This window comes from Manis javanica, chromosome 12 (genome assembly GCF_040802235.1).
Source record: "Manis javanica isolate MJ-LG chromosome 12, MJ_LKY, whole genome shotgun sequence".
In the NCBI taxonomy this organism is placed as follows: Eukaryota; Metazoa; Chordata; class Mammalia; order Pholidota; family Manidae; genus Manis; species Manis javanica.
The window spans coordinates 28,135,580-28,163,559 of NC_133167.1; the positions used below are offsets into that span (position 1 = coordinate 28,135,580).

The following is a 27,980-nucleotide window of genomic DNA, read 5'->3' on the forward strand; positions in this document are numbered from 1 at the left end:
ATATCCTTTAGGTCTTAATTACTTACTCAGAGATTTATCTTTCTCAGAGAAATATTCTCAGATTCCCTTGACTATTTTGGTCCCCTATTATATCTGTTATTGTACTCTATGCTTTATTTAACTACAGAATTATTAATATTAACAGCTGGCTGTCAGGCTAGACAGTAATTTCTATGAGGGTAGGAATAATATACATCTTGTTTTTAAACTTCCAGTGTTGGTGAATGAATAAACAGAATTGAATAAATGAAGAGACATCTGTTCTCTATTTGTTGGAAGAACCCACTCAGTTTGACATAGGTTTTAAAATAATGATACTAACATTTATATTATATAATGCTTTCAAGTGTATAATTTCGGTAGAAACTTAAGTTCTGAACCCAGCATGACAATCTGTTTGCAAAGCATTATATACATTGAGTCTAGTATATTATTATGACCTTGTTAAAGATGTAAGAGTCTTTAAAGATGTTGAGTTTGGGACAATTTGGTATTTATGTAGAAAACTCTGTCTCTAGTTTGCAACTGGCAGAATCAACCCCTTCCTTTCAGAACATCTCCCAAACCACCTTTAGTGATGTTTTTAAAAAAATGTCATGATAACTATTACAAAACAAACACCAAGATGAACTCTTACAGTTCTTAAGTTTATTTGCTATAATTTGGTTCTGTCACCCATGATTAGTAAAAAACTTTTTGCCTATTGCATCACAAATAATCATGTACCAACGTGCCATAATCATTCCTTGGTGGTTGTTGGCTTACGGTAACTTAATATTTTAGGTTCACAAAAAGCAGCTGTCAGTCAGATGATGCCCTCTATTAGATATTTTTGCCATCAAAGACCAGTTCCACAAAAGACACTTTAAAAGTTCCTGTTAAATATTTTAGAAATTAAAACTTTAATGGCTTCATTCTACTAGGTACTCTTTAAAATACTGTTTGGATATAAACCAAATAACATCAAAGTATTCTTTGTTTTCTCATAACTTTATCATGTTTATTGGTAAATATGTGGAATAAGCCATTGAAATAGCTTGAAGTATGTAGACCCAAATCGAAGAATCTTGTAGCCCACAATCTTCTGGAGACTATCTGAATGTCATTTGTTTGAATAAAAACTTCATTGTTGAAGGGGGATCTAATAGAGTATACAAAGGAAGCCTGTAGTAGGTGTTTTCATGTTAAAAACATCAAAACGTTTTGGTAATTCTCCCTTTGTTTTGTTGGGGTTATTTGGGTAATAAAATATATCTAACATCACATCAGGCACTTTTACATTAATTATCCATGGGAATATGAAAATTCTGACTTAGGGTTTATTTTAAGAGAGAGATTGGGAAGTTGGAACATATTTGTGATTTAAAAAAATGAAGTCAATGGTTTTCTTTAAAATCTAGGATAAAAGAAAGGACTGTGTTGTATACTAGGCTTGGTAGATGGCTGATCAAATTATTAAAGTTCAATGAAAATTATCTATTCAGTATAGAGAGCTACCTCCTGTTTAAATCCAGATCAAGAGAATTTGGGCTTAGCTGCCAAAATATTAAAGCTTCATTTATTTTAAATTGTATATCCTTTTTACAGGGCTAAAGTTAATGACCCACTTCCCCACTCTTACTATCCTGACAAACCTTGCAGAACTCTTACTTGAGCAACTACTACAGCAGCACCTAAATTATCTATTTTTATTTACTGTTTATATGAAAGTTGTAATAGAAATATTTTTTATTTAGATTTGATGTAATTTAGATTCTGTATGACCTTTAATTTGTGTAAATCATTCCATTGACAGCCTTAGAAAAATACTAGAAATAAGCAATTCAAAAGATTTTTAAATTTTAATGTCTGACTTACATATGACTGAGTAAAGGCCTAATAGTTTGTTATGCTTTTATAAAGTCACAAAGGATAGTTTTTGTACTTCTAAAAATTTAAATACTGTTTATTTTATTTTTTAATTTTGAACGAAAACTATAGAAGGATCTGCAAACTAATAAACTGAGTATTTATAGAGTGAACAGGAACTGGCAAAATGTGACAAGGATAGAAAGGAAATAATTTACTGCCTGACTTTCTATTCTTTGGGTTTTTGTTTGGAACCATATGAATGCATTGCCTATTCATAAAATTCTAAAATGAAATTAAAATATTTGAACACTAAATTCACAAAGGGGAGGACCGTATTTAATAAAAGATATACTTGCTTATATAATTAAAAGTTAAAAAAATTTGTCCAAAGTGAGTACATTTTGGAAGATGAGAGCAGATCAACCATTTCTGCATATCAGGATCCCTTTCCTTGTGTATTAAATCAGATTTTTTGCAGATTTACTGTTTAGCAGCTTGATGTGGCCAAAATGTAATGATTGCAGCAGTGACTAACAGCCACTGACTGTTTACTAGGTACCATACTATATTCTGTGGATGATAAATGTTTAGATGTATTATATGTTTTGGTGCTTACCTCTCAGCTAAAGATATTCTTTTTTTTAAAATTTTTTATTAAGTATTATTGATATACACTCTTATGAAGGTTTCACATGAAAAAACAATGTAGTTACTATATTCACCCATATTATCAAGTCCCCACCCATACCCCAATGCAGTCCCCACCCCTCCCCTTTGGTAGCCACTAATCCCTTCTTGGAGTCTCTGAGTCTGCTGCTATTTTGTTCCTTCAGTTTGGCTTTATTGTTATACTCCACAAATGAAGGAAATCATTTGCCACTTGTCTAACTAAAGATATTTTTATCTCCACTTTACAGGTGAGGAAGTGGAGGCTTAAGCAAGGCCAAATAACATTGCCCAAGGTCACACAGCTAGTAAGAGGTAGAGCTGAGATTGAACCGGTCTGATTTACCTAGTCTCACGTTTCCTCACTTTTTGCTAGTACCTCTTTGTGAAGTAAAAGAACCAAAATATCACTTTAAAAAAAAACCAAGTAGACATAGTTGAAACCGATAATAATATAATTATTTTGTCATAAGATTGGGAAAATACTGGAACTAGTCATTGTAACTCATATTTGAATTTTATTTAATGAATGTAGATAGATAACATATTAGTGTTACATTGTGATAATATAATGTTGAAAATTTGCCCTGGATACTTCAAAGCATTTTAAAAAATTAATATTGGTGTTTTCCCTTTCTTAGCATAAGCCGGACCAAGTTGAGAGAGGTGGAACCAGCAGCATGCAGTGGAACCATGAAGGGTGAACAGTGCGCTAACAAAGCCCTTCCATTCACCAGACATTGTTTCCAACGTATCCTCTTCTGTAAATTGAGCGTGCATTACAAAGTGATTCATTCAGGGCTACGTATTTCATTCTTAGGCCAAGTGAATGACTTGAAATCATAACTAATGTTTGAAATAATTATACATGACTTCTGATTTTCATGATATCCTCTGAATAATGTTTTTCTGCTTATGTGCTTGTGATTCTTTAGTCAAGAGTCACAGCAAAATAAGCAAAACTGAAAGCAGGTAGCAGATTCTTCCAGTGGTTGTCACTAAATTGAATTTTAACAGAATTTTGGTCCTTCCAGTGGTTCTGGGTAGTTTGTATGAAGCAACTATAATACTCATTGATGGAAAAATAAATCGTATTTTTTTTGTTTTTAGTTTCCTTGGAAAATTATGCTGTTACTCAGTGTGCTTTTGCTGTGGGAATCATTTGCTATTTGTATGAGTATAGCACTGATTTGAAATGAATGAAAGATAAGCTATCACTGACTTGGAAAGAAGATATCTTAAGACAGTATACTTGAGGAAAATCTGTGTTAAGGGTTTCAGGCTGGTTATAAAATCTTTCCACTCTCATTTTTATTAAACATTTAAAATTGCATAGCATTTAAAAAATTTATATAGTAGCAATTACTCTTCCTCACTATTTGGTTTGCCCTCCTTCTGTTCTTGGAGGTGCAGTTTCACAACTTTTTCTGCAGCAGTTTCTGTGCAGTAAAGGCTTTATAAATAGCCACAACTGTAAAGGCATAAAGGAAAAGCAGAAAGGTATTTTCTTGATAGACATAAAATAAATCTTGTGGAAATGTAATTAGTGGCTAAAAGTATGGATGCTTAAAAATGATGTAAAGCTGACATTTTTTTTTTGCTATCATTAATCTACAATTACATGAGGAACATGTTTACCAGACTCCCCCCATCACCAAGTCCCCCTCACATGCCCATTACAGTCTCTGTCCATCAGCATAGTAAGATGCTATAGAGTCACTACTTGTCTTTTCTGTGTTGTACAGCTCTCCCCGTACCTCCCCTCATTATACATGCTAATCATAATGCCCCCTTTCTTCCCACCACCCCCCTTATCCCTCCTTTCCCTCCCATTCTCCCCAGTCCCTTTCTGTTTGGTAACTGTTAATCCATTCTTGGGTTCTGTGACTGCTGCTGTTTTGCTCCTTCAGTTTTTTCTTTGTTCTTATACTCCATGTATGAGTGAAATCATTTGATACTTGCCTTTCTCCGCCTGCCTTATTTCACTGAGCATAATACCCTCTAGCTCCATCCATGTCGTTGCAAATGGTAGGATTTGTTTTCTTCTTTTGGCTGAATAATATTCTAGTGTATATATGTACACATCTACTTTATCCATTCATCTACTAATGGACACTTAGGTTGCTTCCAATTCTTGGCTATTGTAGATAGTGCTGCGATAAACATAGGAGTGCGTATGTCTTTTTCAAACTGGGATGCTGCATTCTTACGATAAATTCCTAGGAGTGGAATTCCTGGGTCAAATGGTTGTTCTATTTTGAGCTTTTTGAGGAACCTCCATACTGCTTTCCACAATCGTTGAACTAATTTACATTCCCACCAGCAGTATAGGAGGGTTCCCCTTTCTCCACAACTTCGCCAACATTTGTTGTTGTTTGTCTTTTGGATGGTGGCGATCCTTACTGGTGTGAGGTGATATGTCATTGTGGTTTTAATTTGCATTTCTCTGATGACTAGTGATATGGAGCATCTTTTCCTGTGTCTGTTGGCCATCCGAATTTCTTCTTTGGAGAACTGTCTGTTCAGCTCCTCTGCCCATTTTTTAATTGGATTATTTCCTTTTTGTTTGTTGAGGTGCGTGAGCTCTTTATATATTTTGGATGTCGACCCTTTATCAGATCTGTCATTTATGAATATATTCTCCCATACTGTAGGATGCCTTTTTGTTCTATTAATGGTGTCCTTTGCTGTACAGAAGCTTTTCAGTTTGATGTAGTCCCACTTGTTCATTTTTGCTTTTGTTTTCCTTGCCCGGGGAAAATACGTTCATGAAGAAGTCACTAATGTTTATGTCCAAGAGATTTTTGCCTATGCTTTTTCTAAGAGTTTTATGGTTTCAAGTCTTTGGTCCATTGCGAATTTACTTTTGTGTATGGGGTTAGACAGTGATTCAGTTTCATTCTCTTACATGTAGCTGTCCAGTTTTACCAGCACCAGCTGTTGAAGAGGCTGTCATTTCCCCATTGTATGTCCATGGCTCCTTTATCGTATATTAATTGACCATATATGTTTGGGTTAATATCTGGACTCTATTCTGTTCCACTGGTCTGTGGGTCTGTCTGTTCTTGTGCCAGTACCAAATTGTCTTGATTGCTGTGGCTTTGTAGTAGAGCTTGAAGTTGGGAAGCGAGATCCCCCCTGCTATATTCTTTCTCTCAGGATTGCTTTGGCTATTTGGGGTCTTTTGTGGTTCCATATGAATTTTAAAACTATTTCTTCTGGTTTGTTGAAGAATGCTGTTGGTATTTTGATAGGGATTGCATTGAATCTGTAGATTGCTTTAGGCAGGATGGCCATTTTGACAATATTAATTCTTCCTAGGGAAGAGCATGGGATGAGTTTCCATTCGTTAGTGTCCCCTTTAATTTCTCTTAAGAGTGTCTTGTAGTTTTCAGGGTATAGGTCTTTCACTTTCTTGGTTAGGTTTATTCCTAGGTATTTTATTCTTTTTGATGCAATTGTGAGTGGAATTTTTTTCCTGATTTCTCTTTCTGCTTGTTCATTGTTAGTGTATAGGAAAGCCACAGATTTCTGTGTATTTATTTTGTATCCTACAACTTTGCTGAATTCAGATATTTATTCTAGTGGTTTTGGAGTGGAGTCTTTAGGGTTTTTTATGTACAATATCATGTCATCTGCAAAGAGTGACAATTTAACTTCTTCTTTACCAATCTGGATACCTTTTATTTCTTTGTTTTGTCTAATTGCCATGGCTAGGACCTCCAGTACTATGTTGAATAACAGTGGGGAGAGTGGGCATCCCTGTCTTGTTCCCAATCTTAGAGGAAAGGCTTTCAGCTTCTTGCTGTTAAATATGATGTCGGCTGTGGGTTTGTCATATATGGCCTTTATTATGTTGAGGTACTTGCCCTCTCTACCCATTTTGTTGAGAGTTTTTATCATGAATGGATGTTGAATTTTGTCAAATGCTTTTTCAGCATCTATGGAGATGATCATGTGGTTTTTGTCCTTCTTTTTGCTGATGTGGTGGATGATGTTGATGGATTTTCGAATATTGTACCATCCTTGCATCCCTGGGATGAATCCCACTTGGTCATGGTGTATGATCTTCTTGATGTACTTTTGAATTCGGTTTGCTAATATTTTATTGAGTATTTTTGCATCTATGTTCATCAGGGATATTGGTCTGTAGTTTTCTTTTTTGGTGGGGTCTTTGCCTGGTTTTGGTATTAGAGTGATGCTGGCTTCATAGAATGAGTTTGGAAGTATTCTCTCCTCTTCTATTTTTTGGAAAACGTTAAGGAGAATGGGTATTATGTCTTCTCCATATGTCTGATAAAATTCAGTGGTAATTCCATCTGGCCCCAGGGTTTTGCTCTTGGGTAGTTTTTTGATTACCGATTCAATTTCGTTGCTGGTAATTGGTCTGTTTAGATTTTCTGTTTCTTCCTTGGTTAGTCTTGGATGGTTGTATTTTTCTAGGAAGTTGTCCGTTTCTTCTAGGTTTTCTAATTTGTTAGTATATAGATTCTCATAGTATTCTCTAATAATTTTTTGTATTTCAGTGGGGTCATGTTTTTTTCTTTCTCATTTCTGATTCTGTTGATGTGTGTAGATTCTCATTTTCTCATAATACATCTGGCTAGGGGCTTATCTATTTTGTTTTCTCAAAGTACCAGCTCTTGATTTCATTAATTTTTTTCTATTGTTTTATTCTTCTCAATTTTATTTATTTCTTCTCTGATTTTTATTATGTCCCTCCTTCTGCTGACTTTGGGCCTCATTTGTTCTTCTTTTTCCAATCTCAATAATTGTGACTTTGGACTATTCATTTGGGATTGTTCTTCCTTCTTTAAATAGGCCTGGATTGCTATACTTTCCTCTTAGAACTGCCTTTGCATCCCACAGTAGTTGGGACTTTGTGTTGTTGTTGTCATTTGTCTCCGTATATTGCTTGATCTTCTGCCTTTTCATGGCAATAGAGGTAGTCATAGTCAGGTAGTGCGTGTGTTAGCTGGGAGAACAAAGTGCCTTCCTCCTTGCTGGTTGCCTTGCCCTTCTCTGCTGCTTGTGTGAGTTACCTACACACCAGACGCAGGCTCCACGTTAATTTCCTGAGCCGTGGCGGGTGGGGCAGCCCAGAGCCCTGCAGGGAGAGGCAGGTGCGCCCGGTGTGCCCTCCTGTGAGAAAGACGCCCCTTTGCGCCTTGCCCCAGCCTCCACTGCCTGCACTGGGCTGCTGCTCGATGGTGGCAGCTTTTGGATTTAGCCCAGGCAGTTGCACGCTGAGAGGAGGCTCTGGGCAGCTACTGTGGGCATGGCTGCACCCTGGCTGCTCTGCCGGGGCCGCGGGGGAGGGGGAATGAATGGCAGGCTGTTTATCTCCATGAGGGGCTTCAGAGCTGTGTTGCCACCCAGGGGCTTAGGGTGCCTCACGTTCCCCGGGATTCCCAGCTGCTGGGCTGAGTGTGCCAGTCCGATTCCATCCAGCTGTGAAGCCCCTGTCCCTTTAAGACTTTCAAAAAGCACTCGCTTTTCTTTTGTCTCCAGGGAGCCAGCTGCGGGGACCCGCTCACAGATTTTACTTTTCTGTTTCTCCGTCCTTTCCTCCCGCCAATGGGCTGGGTTGAGGAGAGTGCTCGTGTCCCACCGGGTTGTGGCTTTTATCTTACCCCCTTCGTGAGATGCTGCATTCTCACAGATGTAGATGTAGCCTCGCCTGTTGTATTGTATCCTGTGTTCTTTCTGTTACACGTAGTTTTTTTTGTTGTATTTTCAAAAATATATATGGTTTTGGGAGGAGATTTCCGCTGCCCTACTCACACCACCATCTTCCCAAAAATCTGTCTTCAAGCAGTCAGTCGTTCTCTCTCTTGATCAGACCACAGCAGAAGAGCTGACATTCCGTATTTAATAACTGTTACAGTTTTGATTTAAAAGTAACTTTCCCTAAGTTTTAAGTTTGAGCTTGGTTGCTAGAAATGTAAAGTGAAAATCCAAATATGGGTAGGTGAATTTCTTATAATTATAACTTAAAATTTTTATTCCCCTTCATTACTGTGATGTGCATAAGTTTTCTTTAAGAGAAAGTTGGGTATTTTTAACCACTAGAGTGGGATTTGCAGGAGTTGGTTTATTAAGAAGGAAATAACCCTGCTTCTTCAAATAACAGCAGTCAAAATGGCCATAAGCAGATTCATGTTAGGAGCCCAGTAGCAACAAAGATTCCTTCAAAAGTTATCTTCTAATAAGTAATGGTGATAAATTCAACTGTTACCATTTTCCCGTATCAGTAGTTTGATTGGTTCTTTAGCTTTATAGATAATAAAATTTATACTTAGTAAGAGAAGTTTATGCAAGTAAGGAAAGAGGCAAATTTTATATAAAAATTGGTAAGTTAAATAGAGTTTCAGTGTATTTTATTCTTAACTTTAATAAAAACAGATATCCTCTTGAACCGCTCTCAGCAGCTCTTCTCTAGCTGCACAGCCAAGTTTGCAGATGGACAGCAGTGCTCTGTGCCCGTTTTTGACATTACACACCAGACACCTCTGTGTGAAGAACATGCCAAAAAAATGGTAAGTTCAGGTTTTCTTTTCTGAAAAATAAGCTTTTGAACTTTTGTTAGCTATCCAGGAGGAAGTATTCTGTGACAGTTACAAACTATGTGTATATATAAATCACTGAAATAGGTTTTATGAAACAATGCTTTTAGAACCTGATATTTTCTAGTCTCCTCTAATTTACTAAAAACAAAACCATACTGGTCATGACCCACTGATTTAATTTGTACCCTTATTTAAAAAAAAAAACAAAAACAAAACCACTATTCTAGAAGATTTTTAGTGGTTAATTATGTATGTTTATTTTGTTTATTATCTATCCAAATTCTGTACTTCACTTCTCTGTAAGACATATTTTTGTACACATAGCAGATTTCCCAAGGTTTGTCTTTGCCCCATTTGCTAGGTTTTTTGCTTTTTTATGTATAATTCTGTGAATGTCTTAAGATATTTGATGAAATTTCAGCCAAAAGCCAGCCTTTCTGAATTATATTGAACTTAATTATTGCTTTTGTTAATGTTAGTTATTATAGTCCTATTAATTCAGAATAATTTGGAGGAGACGCAGTTCTGAGAACTCTCTGAATTATGTAGTCATTTAAAATAAATGCATTTTTATTATTTTCATCCATCAGACTCTTAATGAATTCTTCTGCTATTTGTGAGATATTGTGTAAGGTATATGTATTAAAAAGTTGAGCAAGACAATTCTTGCCCTCTAAGCATTTTGCAGTTTCCTGGGGTGTATCAAGGTAACAGTGGTCATTGAATCAGGACTTAATATTTTAAAGTTGTGATCCTGGTGTTACTTCTAGCTAAAAGTAGAACAAAGACTAATGATTCATCTTTTCCAAACATGAGTTTTCATGAAGTTCACTTGTTCCTTCTCCATCAAGAACCTCTTCTGTCTTTCACATTTCTTCTACGAGCCATATATTTTTAAATGTGTTTACTAAACTACATATACGAACGTTGAATATTTATTATCCTGTTTTAATTTAAAACCATTTAAAATACAGACATTTGTCAGCTTATTCAAGTTTAATCATGATTAAGGAATGGTTTCTGTATGTTCTTGGAATCACTTCACTGACGAGTTCACAGGCACTGCAGCTGTCAAGCCACTGAAGTAAATGATCCCAGTTACATATTTTGATTTTCAAGTTGGACCATTCCAGCATACTTCTAATAAGACTAGGAAAATATTGTTAAATAGAGAAGCTATTTAGGATCTGCCTTATTGACTTCATAAGAGTTTTTGATTAGTATAACAATTATTATGTGAATGCTTTTAAAGTAATTGAAAGCAGTTTATTCTTTTCAGCTGGCTAAATATTCCTACTTAGGCAAATTTTGTTAGGCAAGCTTAAAATTGAATTACTATAATCAAATTCATCAAAATAGTGTACATTTTATATTACAATATAAAATAAAAATGTAAATAATAGGTTTTTAAAGATATTTATAATAATAAAGTATTTTGAAAATGGTTTTCTCTCTCAACACAGTTACAGAGAGGCCTATCAGTTTTGGGCATGCATACAGTTATATAATTACTACCATAATCAATGAACAGTTCCATCACGTCCCCCCCACCCCAAATTCTCTTGTGCTACCCCTTTGCAGCCAACCTTTTCCTCTATCTTCATTGATACATTTCTGTCCCTATATAATTTTATATTTCGAGAATGTGGTATGTAGCCTTTGGAGCAGGATTTTTAGGATATATGTCTGTTTATTTTAGTTTCCTAATCAAAACCTTCCAGTAGTTTTCCATCACGTCTAGAATCAAATCCAGATTCTTACTGTGGCTGTGGCCTTTGAGACAATGACTGATCCGGCCTTTGCAACCTCTCCAGCTTCATCTCACACCCTCTCTTCACTTTCAGAGTTCCAGCAACATGGGTTTTCTTGCTGATTCTTGAACACTTCCACCTTAGGGGCTTTTTGCTTAGTTTTCTCTTTTCCTGGAATGTTCTTTTCCAGATCTCCACATGCCCTGCTTCTTCATTTCAGTCAGGTTTCTGATCAAATGTCTTTCCACCTCCCCTTTACCCTGTCACTTCTGTCCTCATCCTTTACCTTATTTTTCCTCCTATAACCTTTATATCTGCCTAATATTATTCATTGGTTTATCATCAGCATAACTTTACTAATTATGAAGAAATTAATGGTTAGGTGCATGGCTGGGAGGGGTTGAGATTCAGGACTAGACAGGGCTGCCAGATAGGATGGCCATTGGTAGAAGCAGCTCAAGCTGCAGGAAATCCTAACTGGCACACACGACATGGTATTCAACAGGTATGAGACCGTGACAGATGTAAGTTAATAAACGCATTGTCCTGACACATAAGTAGAATGAGACAGACTTCTGAGAGTGAATGGTGTTTGTAGATGGTGTAGATAAGTGAGGCAGTTGGCAATAGTAAAGCCTCTAGGGTGTAGCAGCTCGAGCTCTGGGAGCAGCCAAGTGGGGGACTTTTAAGAGCAAGGTTGGGCGCTGGCCGGGGGCAGTTCTGTGTGGAGTACCAGGCACATTACCAAAAATGTTGCTGGGCTATGAGGCATAAGCTTAGGAGAACAAGACACATGCCTAGAACCAGGTAATTCTGGGAGTCTTACATGTGGGACTTGTATATATTGGGGTGAAGTTCTCTGACTTCTTTCTGCCTAAGATCCACACCAGTACTGGAGGGAAAGCCTGGAATGGATGGGTGCCTGGTACCCTGTGGGTACTGGTAGTCACTCATTCACTAATTGTTAATTAAATCATAAAAGTAGACTTCAGGCGTTGAGCCAAAAAGAACTACAGAGGCTGGGAAACAGCCTCTTTTGTTGTCATTTGTGACTTGAGGCTGTATTTGTTTTTGGATTCAGGTGTTAGGCTGGAATTAAACTTCTTTTAAGTTTCCTGAATTTATGCTTTAATTTTATTCTTTCTTGTTTGGAATTTGATAGCTATTGGTAACTATTGGTAATTAGTGATGATCTTCAAATACTGTTGTCAGCATACTTTTCACATTTTTAATTTTGAGTTATTATTGAAATCAAGGGTAACATCAGTTGTAAAAGCACTATTGTTATAAATACCACAGAGAAAGAAAAAATCTTGCGTAGTGCATTCTTACCACTTGCAGTTTTTGTTTTATACTTACCAAAAAGGCTTCTTTACACTTAGACATATATTTTTATCTTCTTTATCACTCTTGTCTTAAGGTGTATTACTTGACATATGAAAGGCAGTATTTTCTAGGTGCACTAACCTGTAACACAGCTACATCTACTTGGTGGTTATTCTTCTTTCTCATTTGGTCATTTCTTTGCAAAAAAGAAGAAAATTGTGATGAGCTCAATCATGAGTATTTGCTTCACTAGTAACAATTTGTACCCTGCTGCTCCCTGTGCCTTTCTACATACACAAGAGTTTTTCCTCTTTGTGTAAAATGAACAACGCACATACCTTAATTCAAACAGTGACGGTATAAAGAGCTGTAACCAACTTTGAGCATATGCGGACAGTGCCAACTATAATGACCATCACCTGGCTGGCAGCAGTTACAAGGTGCTGTCCCCAGTGGTGCAGATATTTAAATGTGTGTCTTGGACTTGATGAAATACGGCATTCAGATTTAAGGGTACTAGCTGAGGAAAGGTAATTATTATATTGTCAGTTTCTTTCTTCCTTACTGCTTTTGCTTCTTTGCCTACTCACTTAATGGCAGCAGTTTTATAAGACTGTGTCCCCATTGTCCTATCCTTTTGCCTTGTCTCCCTGGCCCATGTAAATTAGTGGAAGGACTTTCACTGTGTCACAACTTCCAAATCTACATCTCCATCCCTTCCTTTATCCCTGTGCACCAAGTAGTTTTCTCTTCCCTCATATGTCAAAGTGTATGTGAGCCAAACGGAATTCTTTCACTTTTCTCCTAACTCTGTTGTGCTGTGCTCTCTCTCCCAGCTAGGGCTATCGCTGTCTAACAGTCACCCAAACTAGAAACCCTAGAGATGTTTGAAAAGTTTTATATTCCCTTCATCTTCACCACAGCCAGGGAGCTGCCAGATCTTGAGAATTGTGTCTTGTCAGGCCCTTGCTTCTCAATTCTCCCTCACTCTGCCGTTTCTGGGTGTCCATGTGGACTGTTGGGGTCGCCCTCTGATTGGAACCACTGCCTCCACTTACGAGCCTTTTCTGTTTCTTTACATCGCTACCAAAATAGTTGGCCCTTTAAAACATTTGCCAACTCATGTTACTCTGCTCATGGAAAATCGTTCCCCATTGCTTATAAAAATAAAGTTTAAAATCCTCAACAAGGTATTCAGAGTCATACATGATTTGATCCCTGCCTTCTTTATAGCTTACTTTGTATCTCATCCTTCGTTATAACCAAGCACCAGCTGTTTGCTCTTCTTTTTGTCTGGTTTGTGCCATTTCCCTTAGCCTAGGATGATCTTCCCCTATGCCAACAACTTAAATTTCTGCTTATCCTTTAGTCCCGTAAAACTAAAAATACTTGATTTTCCTTTTGTGCACCCATAGAAAGTTATTATATCATTGTTGCCCAGTTCTCTCTGTACTGTATTTATGTATACTTGTATTTGTGTTTTTCCCTTGGGGGGAGTAAGTCCTTTGGGAGTGCAAATTGTTATTCATTTTTTTTATACTGTAGCACCTATCACAGTGTCTTTACATGTGGGATGAACTGTACACACACACACACATATATAGTGAATTGATTTGAGTTAAATAAAAAGATGAAATTTTTATTAATTATCCTTGTACATAGTTTTAGGCATACGCTATGTTTTAAGAATTACATAGACTATTAAAAGACATAAATAGTTTTCTAGGTGGCTGTTAGGTTTTTTCCCAGATAGTCTGTTTAAAAATACCCATCTATTCATTCCACAGGATAATTTCTTGAGAGGAGATAGCTCCCGTAAAGTTCAGCACCAGCAGCAGAGGAAACCCAGGAAAAAAACCAAGCCTCCCGCACTTACCAAAAAACACAAGAAGAAGAGACGGCGTGGACCTCGCCGACCCCAAAAACCCATTCCCCCTGCAGTCCCCCAGGGGAACCTCAGCATGCCCACCAGCGTCTCACTGCCAGTGGAGGCTGCTCAGATTCGGTCAGTGACAGCACTAGAGTTTCCATTTCCTCCTTGCATTCTGACTGTGGTCACAACAGACAGCTTCATTTACTTTCCTAGCATTGGAATTAGGCTGCAGAAACCTTTTGGTGTATCAACCCAGACTTTCTAGTTTTCAGTACAATTTTTATCAAACACCTGACTGGGTTTTAGAGCTGAAGTAAAGCTTTTGATTATAACAAAGAAAGCAGATGCTGAAATTGAGACTTTGTCTACTTTCAGATCTTTCTGTTTTATTTGAAATTCCACATGCGTTCCAACAGAAATACTCCATTAGAAATTTGATGTGATTCTAATTTTGGCAGGTTTAGGCATTTTGACCAGATCAAGAAGCTTCTGTTTTAGCTAACCATTTTGGTTTAATCTGCTTATTTCATTTTAAAAAATTACTTTGGCCAGATTTGAAATCCCACTGAAAAAGTATTAAAATACTCTTGATTACACCAAATTGTAATTCATTCTACTGATTTGAAGTAAAACTATTATCTCAAAATGGTTGTCTTAATCATGGTTTAAGGTTGTAGAAATACACAACTGCATATGGTAAGGTCTACCTTTTTGCCTTCAAATTTCCTTCTCTATGGTACGAAAGGAGATGTTTTGAGTTAGATTTCCCGTGTCGTGTTTGGTGAGCATATCTTGGTGGTGGTAGTGGGAAGTTGCAGGGGAGGAGTAGGACCAATGCTGTCGTCTGCCCCAGGAGCCCGTCCACGCCAGAACTGAGTGCTGATGAGTTACCGGACGACATTGCCAATGAGATCACTGACATTCCACATGACTTGGAATTGAACCAGGAGGACTTTGCAGACGTCCTGCCACGGCTACCTGATGACTTACAAGATTTTGATTTTTTTGAAGGTATGGCCAATATTTGGGTGCAAGAAGACTGGTTTTTAAAATGAGTTTTTAAAAAGGAAAATAATTTTCTTGAGATATGTTTGATGTAATGTTCTTCACAAATAGTATCTTTCACTAAAGGTAGAAAAGGTAACATGTCTAACACTAGTTTACCCTTTTCAGAAGGTAGGGAATATACAATGCCATTAACCATATTACAGGCTTAGTAGGTTCATAGTTTGATAGCTAGGTTTATAACTTCATTGTTTTAAAATGAGCAATTTTACTTTAGTTCACTTTTGAACAAAGACCTGACTTTAGAAGCCTTTTAGAACTTGTCCTGATTTTAATACTCCACCCTATACTCCAGTTGAAGTGCACTTGTCCAAACAAAATTTGCTTAATCCCACCACTTCTCTAGTGGTTTTGGGGGAAATCTTTCATGTTCTTAGGCTGTTTCTTTCACCATTAAAGATTGAATATTTTTGTGGTGATTAATCAAATTACTAAGAGTAGATTTTTTGTATAGTGGAAGTGAAATCAGTATAGGCCCATGGGCTTCCATGTTACAAAAATTAGAAATGGGAGAAAAACGAAAGAGAAGTATTAGGGAGTAATGCAAAAGCATTTTAAAAGAAAACCTATGAAAAGAGTTGAGTGCTTAGTGTGCGCTGATATGTATGAATTTCTGTATTCTAGTCTTCACAGCTGCCCTCCGGCTGGAGGAATCCTAAAGTAGAAGAACTGAGGTGGACAACTCCTACACAGCCTTTTGTCTCAAATCAGAACTGATACGATATGTTCTCCATTTTAATAACTTTAATATGACTTTAGGTAGAAAACATATGTGTGGTCAAACAGTCACTGTGAGTTTTAAATTGGTAATCCTGAGAAGCCCTAAAAAGTTAACACTTCTGTATGGTGGTTTTTCAGAGTACCATAAATAGACTGAAGATGACGTTTCAGACCTGGCCTGCAGATTAATACTCCGCTTATTTCTTCCAATCCCTGGGGAACTTCTCTTTCCAAAGGGACTACTCAGCTTAACAGAATATTGCTAAAAATAATTCAAATTACGATTTTCATGGTATAGGACAGGTTAAAGACTCTGCTGATTTTCAATGGCTTTTGTTTACACAGGAAAGAATGGAGACCTCCTCCCCACTACCGAAGAGGCCGAGGAACTTGAACGGGCCTTGCAGGCTGTAACTTCTCTCGAGTGCCTGAGTACCATTGGAGTACTTACCCAGCCGGATGGTGTGCCAGTCCAGGAGCTGTCCGACAGAGGAATAGGGGTGTTCTCCACGGGTACTGGAGCTTCCGGAATTCAGTCTTTGAGCCGAGAAGTAAACACGGACCTGGGGGAGCTATTGAATGGGCGTATAGTACATGATAATTTCTCTAGTCTAGAGCTGGATGAGAACCTGCTCCGTTCTGCTACCTTGTCTAACCCACCTACACCCCTGGCAGGGCAGATCCAGGGGCAGTTCTCTGCCCCAGCCAATGTTGGCCTTACTTCTGCCACTCTGATGAGCCAGAGTGCACTTGGGGAGAGAGCCTTCCCAGGACAGTTCCATGGACTTCATGACGGCAGCCATGCCTCCCAGAGGCCACATCCTGCCCAGCTGCTGAGCAAGGCAGATGACCTAATCACCTCACGACAGCAATACAGCAGTGACCATTCACACTCCTCGCCCCATGGAAGCCATTATGATAGTGAGCACGTGCCGTCTCCCTACAGCGACCATATCACCTCTCCCCACACGACAACATCTTACTCTGGTGATAATATGGCAGCTACCTTTTCAGCAGAGATACCCATCATGGCGCAGCACTTGCTCCCAACCCAACTTGAGGTGCCACTTGGAGGAGTCGTAAACCCCAGAACTCACTGGGGCAATCTCCCTGTCAGCCTTGGAGATGCCTCTCCATTTAGCAACCTTCTTGGCGCAGATGGACATCTTCTTTCCACTTCCCTCTCTACACCACCCACCACTTCGAACTCAGAGACCACACAGCCTGCCTTCGCCACCGTGACCCCCAGCAGCTCCAGTGTGCTTCCGGGGTTACCGCAGACCAGCTTCAGTGGCATGGGGCCCTCTGCGGAACTCATGGCCTCCACCTCTCCCAAGCAGCAGCTCCCTCAGTTCAGCGCAGCCTTCGGCCACCAGCTGAGTTCTCACAGTGGCATTCCTAAGGACCTGCAGCCCAGCCACAGCTCTATAGCGCCTCCTACAGGCTTCACAGTAACAGGTGCCACAGCTACAAGTACCAATAATGTATCTTCTCCCTTCACCTCCCCTAACTGAGCGTGTCTGTGTGTTTGCAGGCAGGTGGGGAACCTGGTATTTTCTATCTTTGTTTCCTCTTTATCATCTCTTTGCCCTTTTCCTGAAGATTTTAAAAACAACAGATGGGGACTAGAGGGGAGCTCCCTTTCCCAGTTAAACAAGTCACCCTGCAGTGGGCCTTGCTTCAGTGTTCACATGTGCTCCTTTGCACTGGTGCTCATCCCCTCCTGGCAGGTTCACTCTACCCCAGTGGTTTCCTAGTGGCTCAGCACAGTGACTGGAGAGAATTGATGTTTAGCAGCAAGTCCTAGAAGTGGAAGATACCTCAGATTACCTGTGCCCTTTACTATTTCCTAGTATTCTGATCAATGTTTCCATTCTATTACCAGGTCTTTACATAGGTGGGTCTGGACAGAATAATCCTATCCATTGAGTTCCTGTGTTAAGAGAAGCAAATGATGTGTAGAGGCAGACCAAGGCTCTGATGTAACACCAACTGCTAAACACACAAGGCCAGGATTCCATTCCTAATTGCAATCATGTTTAATTAAAGAGAAAAAAATTAGTCTCTTGATGCCTGTGTGTATGTGTTTGCCCACTTGTGTGTTTTTGTGCCGGGCAGGAAGCAGCTGTCCCATTGTAATTTTTTTCCTAGTGAGTATAAGGCCCTTCCTTCTTTCCCACATCTCACAACCCTGGTAAGGTTGTTCATTCTTTACCACTGAGTTAAAACTAAGTTTCCTGAATAGGGAGGGTGGTGGTCTGGTCATGTGAATAGCACAACCCTTTTCTGCTAAGTTATCTTGGAACGCAGAGAACTAAATTCTTGTCAGTGCCGTGGGGGTGTCGTGAAAAGCTTTCCTGGAGTGGCCACAGGGTTGCCGAGATTCTGATATCTGGTGGTTATATTGCCTTTTTAGACATGCATTTGTTTCTAAATCCCTCTCTCATGGAATACATTTGCAAGATGTAATTAAAATATTTTGATGTGAAAAGCGGGATAGGTCAGATAGATTTGGAAAGATGGGATCTGTAAACTCCTTGATCCATCTTTTGCTTTTGAATTTTTCATGTTTACAGTAGTGATTCTTTGGTAAGATTTGTAAAATGTTGAAGACACTTGTAGAATCGATGTATGAATCGTGAAGTGATATGTAATATCTGAAGGATACACATTTTAAAGTTTCTTTCAAAGCAGAATATGGAAATTAGACATAAATTTTACCCATCCTTTGGTACTTTTAAAACAATTTAAGTACTTAGGTTTAAGTTTTGGGAAATCTTTCTAAAGTACCAGAATTTTAAGGTTAAAAATTCATATTGGGTAGTTTAATTAAGTTGATGACTTTGAAATGAATATGTGATGTTTCTTTTTACCTGCCTTCTCCCCTGGCCCCCCTCCCCAAGGGTGGAACTAGATTTTAAAGGCATCTGTACTCTGCTTTTGCTGAGAAGTTTCACTGTCCTCTGAGATACCATTGGCTATTTATACCTGAGTCTAGTCTAATTTACATATATATATTTTAAAAGATGAGTAGAGAGAACATATCTATTAATGATGTGATATAATAATTCATTTGTCAGGGAATATTTGATCTTAATTCCTTTTCAACAGGTAAAGAGTTGGATGTATTTTCCTACTTCCTATGTGTATTCTCTTTATGCCATGCTAATTCTAACCAGTCCCTTCTTTTGAAAGCCTTTTTTCCTCTGCTTTTTAAAGGAATGATGGTGATCAGCAGGCATTATGCAGATAACCACGTGCCTGAAATTATGGAGGGGAAATGTCACATGACTATGAAATCATTGTGTGCCCTATTTTATATTTATTGAAGTTTCTTTTTGTGGGCCAAAAATATGTTTGTAATATATTTAGTTTTTTTTTAATCATGGTAATTGGAAGATTTATTTTTAATAGCTTTGCCTTTTTTGCAGATTGAGAAATTTCTGAATTATAAATTATGCCACAAAGCAAAATTATATTTGGTATCACCATAAATTTCTATTCTGCATGGTGAGAACAAATAATTTGAGTATTTCTCGCCTGTGAACCTATGTTAGTAAGCTTTTTTATTTTAATGTACTGTAATGAAGTGATTATGAGTAGATATATCTGCTCAAAAAGTGTCATTTAGCTTGCTAAACTCCTCCCACATCCCATTGCAATCACTGCTAGATAACTGTCCATTCCTAACGATTCCACTTAGTTTCCATGGTGTACTAATTAAAGGTTGTAGCAGAGCAGCACATTGACTTTATCAGCCCTTCCTTGACAGCAAAGGGAAAGTCATGGGTAGTCAGTTGTAAAGTTTCTGGCTATTTCTCCCTCATCGTAGCTGCTTAGACTTCTTCAGTTATCAAAACTGAGTTTGCAGTAAGTTGCACATCTTATTCTTTACAATTTTCTGTTCTGTGTGCATTTAAAAGCCCTTTTCTGCTTTCTAGTAAGGAGGCATGAAATGATCAGGAATGTTGCCAGTTACAGCTTCACACCAAAAACTTTTTGAGTGAATTCATTTTTGTTTAGATGCCCGTGATAATAGCTGAGGAAAGGGCACCTGTAGAAAGTACCAGTGTAGGTTTGAGGAATTAGAAAAGAACCAATTTTTCCTCTCATTTATGTACTTCAGAACAAACACATCTGAGCTTGCCGTTTGCTTTGCTCTTGCTGTTTCTTGTGAGTCCTTTTTTGGAAGAGAGAAGGATACCTGAACCAGAGACATCCTTTTTGTTTTCTTGTAGCTAATGGAGCAATTCTAGTCTATTAATAGTAGGTTTGCTGTTAATATGTAAGGAAAGGAATGAAGTGTCTTTTACTCCAGAAATAGGAAAATTAGTGTCTTCTAAAATAACGCTTATGCTATATAGTGAGGCAATACTGGAATCAGAAACAAGTTTTATGTAAGGTCCTAATTAGGTGGAAACTAGCTTTTTATACTAGTGTTAAACTCATGAAAAATAGTGGCAAAGAGTTCACTCTGTTTCTGCAGTTCTTTGGGACCATTTGTAAAGGCCAGTTAGATTGTGTTAATGTGATTTAATATACAAAGTTGCTGCAGTTAATGGATACATTCTGCTCTGAGCATTTGAATTCCTTTCTAATACATGGTATTCACTGGCTGTGATCTATAGCATCTGAAGAAAAGCATTTTTCTCTCCTTTCCTGTCTGCATAATTGTTAATATTATTTTGATTGAAGTACTTAAGACATTGTTTTTTCCCTCTGTAAAATGGCTTAGCAATTTGCACATCTGGGTAGGTTCTGTAGCTAGTAAACAATTCACAATAGTAAATAGCAGTTACACTTAACCCACCAAATGGCAGACTATGCAATGGAAAGGTTTTCTAATTATCGTCACATAGCTTATACGGCGAAGGATTATTTTCTCTAGTAACCTACCATGTGAGATACAACTGCTTTATAAATGACTTCCTGAGCAGTTTCATGTTGGCAGGCAGTGTGGTGTGTCTAGTGTCCCTCCATGAAAAATTAGAATAAATGAGAAGCAAACAAAGGTATGAAGAGTTAGTTGGAAAGTGTTTTGTTCCTTCTTTCCTTAAAATTGTAGTTACTCTTTTGAGTGGCTTAAGGCTAAGGAAAGTTAGTACTTTATCTTTGCCAAATAATTTATAAGTTTTATTTCTTAAATAAGCCCAATCTCTCAGCTGCAAGTTAAGAATGATCATTCTCTGTGACTAACACTAAAGCTTTTCTTATCAGAGCTTGTTTGCAATCCATGACCACAGTCCACAGAGGCAAGGACAGTTCTTTGATTTGGAAGGAGACAATGTCCGTGATACATACAGGTGGTGCCCTATCTGTTCAATTTCTTCGTATGTGAAAGGATTTCCATTTCTTTTGGCCTGTACCATTCAGTTTTTATCAATTGGCACTAGAATTTGAGTAGGTAACTCCCACACTCTCAGTTCTTTCTTACTTGCTGGTAAGCTTTCCTGTGCCCTTGAATCATGGGGCTGATGGAGGTGGTTGGTAGTGTTTGTGTGAGGCAATCACTTTGTCTCCAAGTTAGTTCAAAAGATGTGGTATTGCAAAAACATGAGCATATTAATAACACTAAGTTGATTATTTATTAGGTTTGAAATTCATTAAATTTTTTTGAGTGTCTAATTTCCAGTTTCTTTCAAATCTTTCTTTTTTAGCCTTCTCTTAACATTCTATTAAATTCCATTTTTAATCTGGTATATATGGAATAATCTAATACAATGGTCTTCCAAAGGGTCAGCAGAACTCTACAGTTCAATGAGGCGATTTAAAGGATTCCTTCAAAGAAGCTGTTACACTGAATAGCCTTTGTCTGTATCTCTTTCATCAATGACACCTTCATCGCTCTATGGAGTTTTTCCTGATGAGAAATACATTTCTTGGGAGTAGGGGTGTGATGTGAGAATATATACGTATAATAGAACATAGAATTTTTTTTTTTCAGTACACTGAAAATAATTGAATCTTTACTGGCATTCTATAGAAAGGTAAAACAATTTAATGATTTACCAATGTCTTGAACTTTATAAGCTTTCCAGTCTCATATTCTGGAGGAAACCAACATCCATGTTTAATAGATTATAGTAACATTTAAAATGCTGTCTTTTAGAAGATTTGTAACAAAATACCAGTGAAGGTTGTATTTGAATATCTAGTAAGTATTTTCACCTGACTGGTGAGTTAGGAAAGAAAACGTAAAAACATAACTGAATAATTAATGTCTCTCCTAATAACCAGTGTCATCAATGCAAAAATTGTGGGTCAAACTAAGCCTTATTTCCAAATAGCAAAAATTTTCTCTTCACTCCAGCTCTTATTTTCTGTTATCTTTCCTTTCTCTGCACTGGGACACAGAGCTAATAAATGTGACATTTCAGAGAGAGAGCAAATTTGGGAACCTTTTTTTACCCTAGGTTCCCAAATCTAGAAACGTTCGGTGACTTTGAATGGCAGATTTTTGGTGATCTGAAGTTTAGTCTGAAAAACAAACTTCTTAGAGAAAACCTGTGTCACTCTAAGTAAGCTCTGTAGGGCAGCCAGCTTCCCTTCCTTTTTCCCTTCTGCCCGCTTGCCTCAGCCCACCCCATGTACTGAAGTTTGCACACATACATGCACACACACACACACACACACACACACATACACGTGACCTGTACTGATCCTGACCTAAGAGTAATAGATCTTTTTCTTTCATTTGTTTTTGTTTTGTTTTTTGTCTTTCTGTTTTTTAAACTGGGGACCACTGAAGTAAGCTCTAGATGCATCCAAAGTTCCCCTTGGAAAAATTTTCATCATGCAGTGCCGAAGGTTCCAGTGCAGCTAAATGCCACACCATTGCTTTTCCTTGGGGAATAGACTGATTTGCCCTAAAATTACTCCACCCTGCATCGTTAAGATACAGTTTGCTTCAGCGGATTAGTGTGGAAGTGATGGAAAGTTTGGTACTTGCGACATTGTCTTCATCTGCTCGGAAGGGTTGAAATCAGTTCCTCCCAACAGTGATCATTCTTTTCACTGTATAGTGTTGAGTATGTCTCAGGGATTCCTTGTGGAAATTAGGGCAGTTTTTAAAATAAAACAGTTTTCAAAGAAGCTAAAGGTGACTCATCATTGAAGAGAGCGCAAGAAAGAGAACACATTTGGTTTTGTTGCCCAGTGTCTTGCATAGGACCCTTTCCTTTCTCCTCCTGGCTCTCATCTCAGCTTCAGCAGCATACAGACTCTTTTCCCATCATGCACAGCTTTAAAACTTTTATTTAAAAATTTCCTTTCCCAATGAACTTTCAGAATACTTATTGTAGATTTTAAGAGAAAAGGTATATTAATTTATGCTGTTAACATCACCTCATAAATTATAAGTTTTATACTAAAGCTGTATTGAGTGTAATGAATTATGTTGCCTATGTGTTTAATAGCTACAAAGTGATATATGAACTCTTTTTTTTTTTTTTTTTTGACAAAACAAACTAGTGAAGCACCTTTTTACACTGGATCTCTGCCGTGTCAAGGTGTATAGCTATCCTTTGCTACCTTGCAGATATATAAAATAAAAGGATATCCTGGGGCCTCAAAATGTAGAACACCTTTAGACCATTTATTACTGCTCATAGAACTGTTGAGTCATGTTTCTTTAGTAAATGATCTGTGGTTTACATTTAAGATGGCTAGAAGCTTAGTTACAGGGTAAATAGAAATAAGTACATAGATCAAGTAAAACTCCCAACTACTGTAGCTGGAATTTATAAACTAAGTTTTGAAGACCTCTTTTATTTCCTATGGATTTGTTCATTAATTTACAGTTTATTCTGTAAGTTGGGAAGTAAAACAGAGAAAATAATAACTATAGATGTTCTCAGTGTCTTATTCAGGAACTTTTTATCCCTCCTCACTAAGGAATTCCCACTGTGACTTAAAATAGAATTCATTACTTGTGTGCTTGTGTATGTCTGTGTTTTTACACACATGCAGAAATATACATTGGGAGGCACGTGTGTGAGATGAATGTGTGCTTAGGTAAAACTAGAGAAAGGTAACAATATATTGTGGAAATATGATTTATTTAGCTGAGGGTATTGGAGTTATTTTCTCATCGTCTTTGTTGTATAAATACACCAAATTTTTCATTGTTATCTTGTGTTAAAAGGCTAGTTCTGATATCATGTACATTTTATTTTAACCTTTTGATTAACTTATATTATGCTGTGTTTTTTTAAATGACATGAGAAACAGTAGGTTATAAGACCAGCGTCTCGCTTTTGGGCATAAAAATGTGTGAGAGAGAGAGAGAGAGACAGACCCAGATGTGAGCTGTGTTTTTCTGTTGGGGTGATGGGACCAGAAATCAGTTGAAACTTTTGTGTGTGTGTGTGTCAATAGTAGATTCTTCATATTCTGAGTTAGAAAATATTGTTGACCATCTTGTCTTGGTGAAGTTAAGAAAATTATAGGCCTTTTATAAGAATGCCATTTTTGGAGGGGCTGCTTTGTTCAAAGAGTTGGTGGGATCATTTCACCATACATATTTCAAAGCTGGGATGATTTCAGTTTTTCCAAAAATTTTTCAAAAACTACTCAGTTGTGTTATTAATTACAAAGTTAGCCTGTCTACCTGCCCCCATATTTTGGCTATATGAAAATAAGCTACTCTGGAGTTTTACATGATTCATGTAGAATTTAAAATATATATATATATTTCTGTATTTTGAGTTTAGTCATTTTGCTATGCATTCATTACTGGAGTTATCTGGTGGTCTGAAATAATCTAAACTAGAGTTGTTATTGAATGCTCCAACTAGATTTACTTTCAATATAAAAAACATGTACTTTGAAATATGTCAAAACAACTTCTGATAATACACCTGAATTTGTAGTTATCTTTGAAGCCTCCTTCATCTTAGTTATAGTCAAGACCTAGGAAAGCTTCATATGTTGTTCCTTTTATAGTTGTACTTTTGCAGCATCTCCCAGTTTCATTCATTCTTGTTTTATGGATTAAAAAGACATTTGCAAATTCCTTGTACATATGCATGCAAATGAAAGAATGGAGTTTGTATTGGTGCCATTTCTCCCTTCAGTTACTGGTTAATGGGATTTGCTAGAATAAATTTCCCCTGATTGAAGGGTGAAATTAGACCCTTTTGTGTATATCTGTACAGAGATGTGTATATGGGGTGTGGTGGCACTTTGCTGAATGTGAACTTGCCTTGTCAATGGAAAGATTGAGAAGTATTAAGTTTATTTATACATTTGTATAAATCTATATATACACGTATGTATATGTGTGTGTATAGATAAAGCTAAATACATATATTTCCCTAAAAATGTGTGTGTATAATAGATAAACAGCTTCTGTTAAGCAAGATTATATGTCTATGGAAAGTTTGGATTATTCTGTAAGCAGGAGGAGGTGACAGTCTAGAGTACATCATCAGGGCGTACTGAGACGGAAGTCCTTTGGGTTAGTAGTCTTCTTTATGATTATTGTAAGTGAATTCCTGTTAGAACTATTCTTCCTTGCCAGTTCCACTATTCTTCATCTTCACTACCTTCTAAATCAGTCTCTCATCATTTAAAAATCACATTTCATTGTCTTTTTTCCCTTAACTTCTCAGTTGTTCTTTTAAGGATCTTTATCTCTGAAATTTCCCAGAAGATATAAATGTTGGCAGTATTTTCCTTAGTAATCTTGAGAATTGGGCATTCAACTTTGTCTCAAAAATGAACAAATAAAAAATCAACAAATGAAACTAATTTGAAAGTTTTACTTACATAATTTTGGGACCTTTTACCTAAATTGAAAAAACATAATTACAATTTTTTTTCATTGATATTACTGTTAGATTTATTTCCTCATTTCTTGTCATCAGTAATTTTTCAAAAATTTGGTTTACTTTGTGATTTAATCATAAATCTACCATTTTCATTTTAATGGAGAGCGTACAAAGTCACACGTATGCCTCTTGAATTCTTTTAACTCATTTTACTCATGATTAAATTACTTTAATGAATCCTTACATAATGAATACTGCTATAGTTCCTTTAGACTTTTCACATTTGTGACATTGTCTTTTAACTTAGCTGCAGATCTCTAGAAAACTTACATCCCTATATATTGTGCCTTTAAAGCTCTTATGCACACACAGACAGAAGTGTATATATACATGTTGGAGCATGTGTACATATACTTTGGTATATACTCACACAGTATGTCTCTAGTATATATTGTGGGAGTGGATATAGAGATATTCAAAGGCAATGAAATGTTGCTCTCTAGATATATATGTATATAAATAGTGTTGATATGCTGTATATACACATGTATATGTATGAGTTTTAAATGGCAATCTTTTACATTTAGCAAAATGCTGCCCCTACTGGAATATTGCCACTGCAGTGGCAGTTGTATGTAATGATTTAAAAATACATTATCAAAAATTATTTAAAGAACATTTAAAAGTCTCATCTAAAGACATCCACATGTTATTTATTTATCTTCCTTTTCCTTTTATTATTATTATTTTTTAAATGAAAGGGAGACTGTGATTTTTAGAAATGTCATCTGTTCCATGGGAGAAAGAGCTGGAGATTCACTAGAGGAACTTTGTGCGTTTTTTCCTCTCTCTGAAATGGAGATTACCACAAACCAGGCTGTTTTTTTCCCTTATAAAGCAATCCTAACATTTCCATTAGTGTATGTCATCTACCATCTTCTTAATTCACCAATTTGCCTCTTCCTTTCATTAATAAATAATGATCATTGAGATCATTTTGCCGGGGGGAGATTAACTACCCTCTAGCTGCAGGGAAATATATCACCTTATTGTTATTCGGCCTTGTTCAAAATTCAACTTTGAGAGAAGGCAGCGCTCATGAAGCTGTCTTAAAGCATGTTTTACATTTAGTTAAAGGTCCCAGACTTTTTTTAAAATTCCAAGTCTGCATGCACTTGACATAGATTTAATTCTTGTTCCCCACAGCTTCAGGTGTTTTTCATTAGTATATAAATTTGACACACTGAACGAAAAAATGTTAAGAAAATGTTCAGATTTATTTTGTGATGAGTTGGCAACAGGTTACATTTCAAGACCTTAACAGAGAGAGGAACATAGTGAACGATCCTAAATTATAAGACGTCACCAAAAGCAGTGGCGTCAGAGGACCCGTGAAGACCGATGGATAGGCTGGGCTTTGAGCAACGGCACAGAGTTGCTCAGCTGGGGCTCCGTGTCCGAAGCGGCCTGTCAACGCCTCTGGGCAGTTGCAGTGGGAAATCAAGGGTGAGGTAGCTTATTTGAAACCAGTAATTGACAGGCTGCGCAGTTTTAAAATCTCTTCTAACCAAGTAACTGCACGGTAGCAAGGACTAGCAGTTCTCAACCCTTCTTTTTCAGTGTTCTCATTCACCTTGGCACAAAAGAATGCTTAACAGGTCGTACGTTAAAAATATTTACAGAAAAAAAACCAAACAAAAACAAAACCAAGTTGCTTAAAGGGAACTTACAAACTGAGGATCTTCTCTGCAGCTTTGCTAATAGTGGCCGGGAGCTTAGTTACATGCACAAAAGCTAGGAGCCTCTCGTTTCTGCACGGACTGTAGAAACAAAGTGAGATCGGCAGGTCTGGGGTAAGAGCCCCCAGTTCCCACAGAAGGGCATAGCTATGGCATTGGGCATGGTGTTGCTGGGGGAGACCACATTTTGGGAAACGATGGGCTTTGGGTTTGTAATTTCCCTTTAAACAAGAAGAGATGGCTCACATTTTCCATATATATCTCAATGAATGTACTGTATTACTGTTTTAAAAATTTGATGAAATAATGGATTGGTCTCCTTTTGTTATCTGGTCCTTGTTTAATTTGTTTAAGGGTTTTTGTATACAAAAGTTTACATTTTTATGTATATTTTTCTTGTGTAAAAACTGATGTAATATGTGTATAAAACACTGTATGTATTATCTGTATATAGTGTGACAAAATGATTTTTCTTTCTTTCTTTTGGATGTATTAATAAATCTTGCTGTGAAGTAGCCTTGTTTTTGGTATGATTCCCTTGGATGTTGTAGAAGCTGTCAATCTAGGGTAGGTATTTTTTCCCCTTTGTTATTTTAACAGTGAATTTTATCAGGAACTCTAGGGAGATAAATAATGATTCTTTATGGTTA

At 37.2% G+C, this 27,980-nt stretch overlaps 1 protein-coding gene across 11 annotated transcripts in view; it reads left to right on the forward strand.

Annotated features, from left to right (window-relative positions):
- INO80D (INO80 complex subunit D) overlaps nucleotides 1-27,845 on the forward strand; it is a 78,493-nt gene extending 50,648 nt beyond the window's left edge. For 10 of the 11 annotated variants that reach the window (XM_073218295.1, XM_073218289.1, XM_073218299.1 and 7 more), the window contains 5 exons: nucleotides 3,159-3,268; nucleotides 8,923-9,056; nucleotides 13,951-14,168; nucleotides 14,890-15,047; nucleotides 16,167-27,845. In XM_073218295.1, the coding sequence (XP_073074396.1) occupies nucleotides 3,159-3,268; nucleotides 8,923-9,056; nucleotides 13,951-14,168; nucleotides 14,890-15,047; nucleotides 16,167-17,335 (1,789 nt within the window). In that variant the 3' untranslated portion in view covers nucleotides 17,336-27,845. The remainder of the gene's footprint in view (nucleotides 1-3,158; nucleotides 3,269-8,922; nucleotides 9,057-13,950; nucleotides 14,169-14,889; nucleotides 15,048-16,166) is intronic. The other variant, XM_073218297.1, reaches the window with a different exon arrangement.
- Nucleotides 27,846-27,980: the final 135 nt, after the last annotated feature.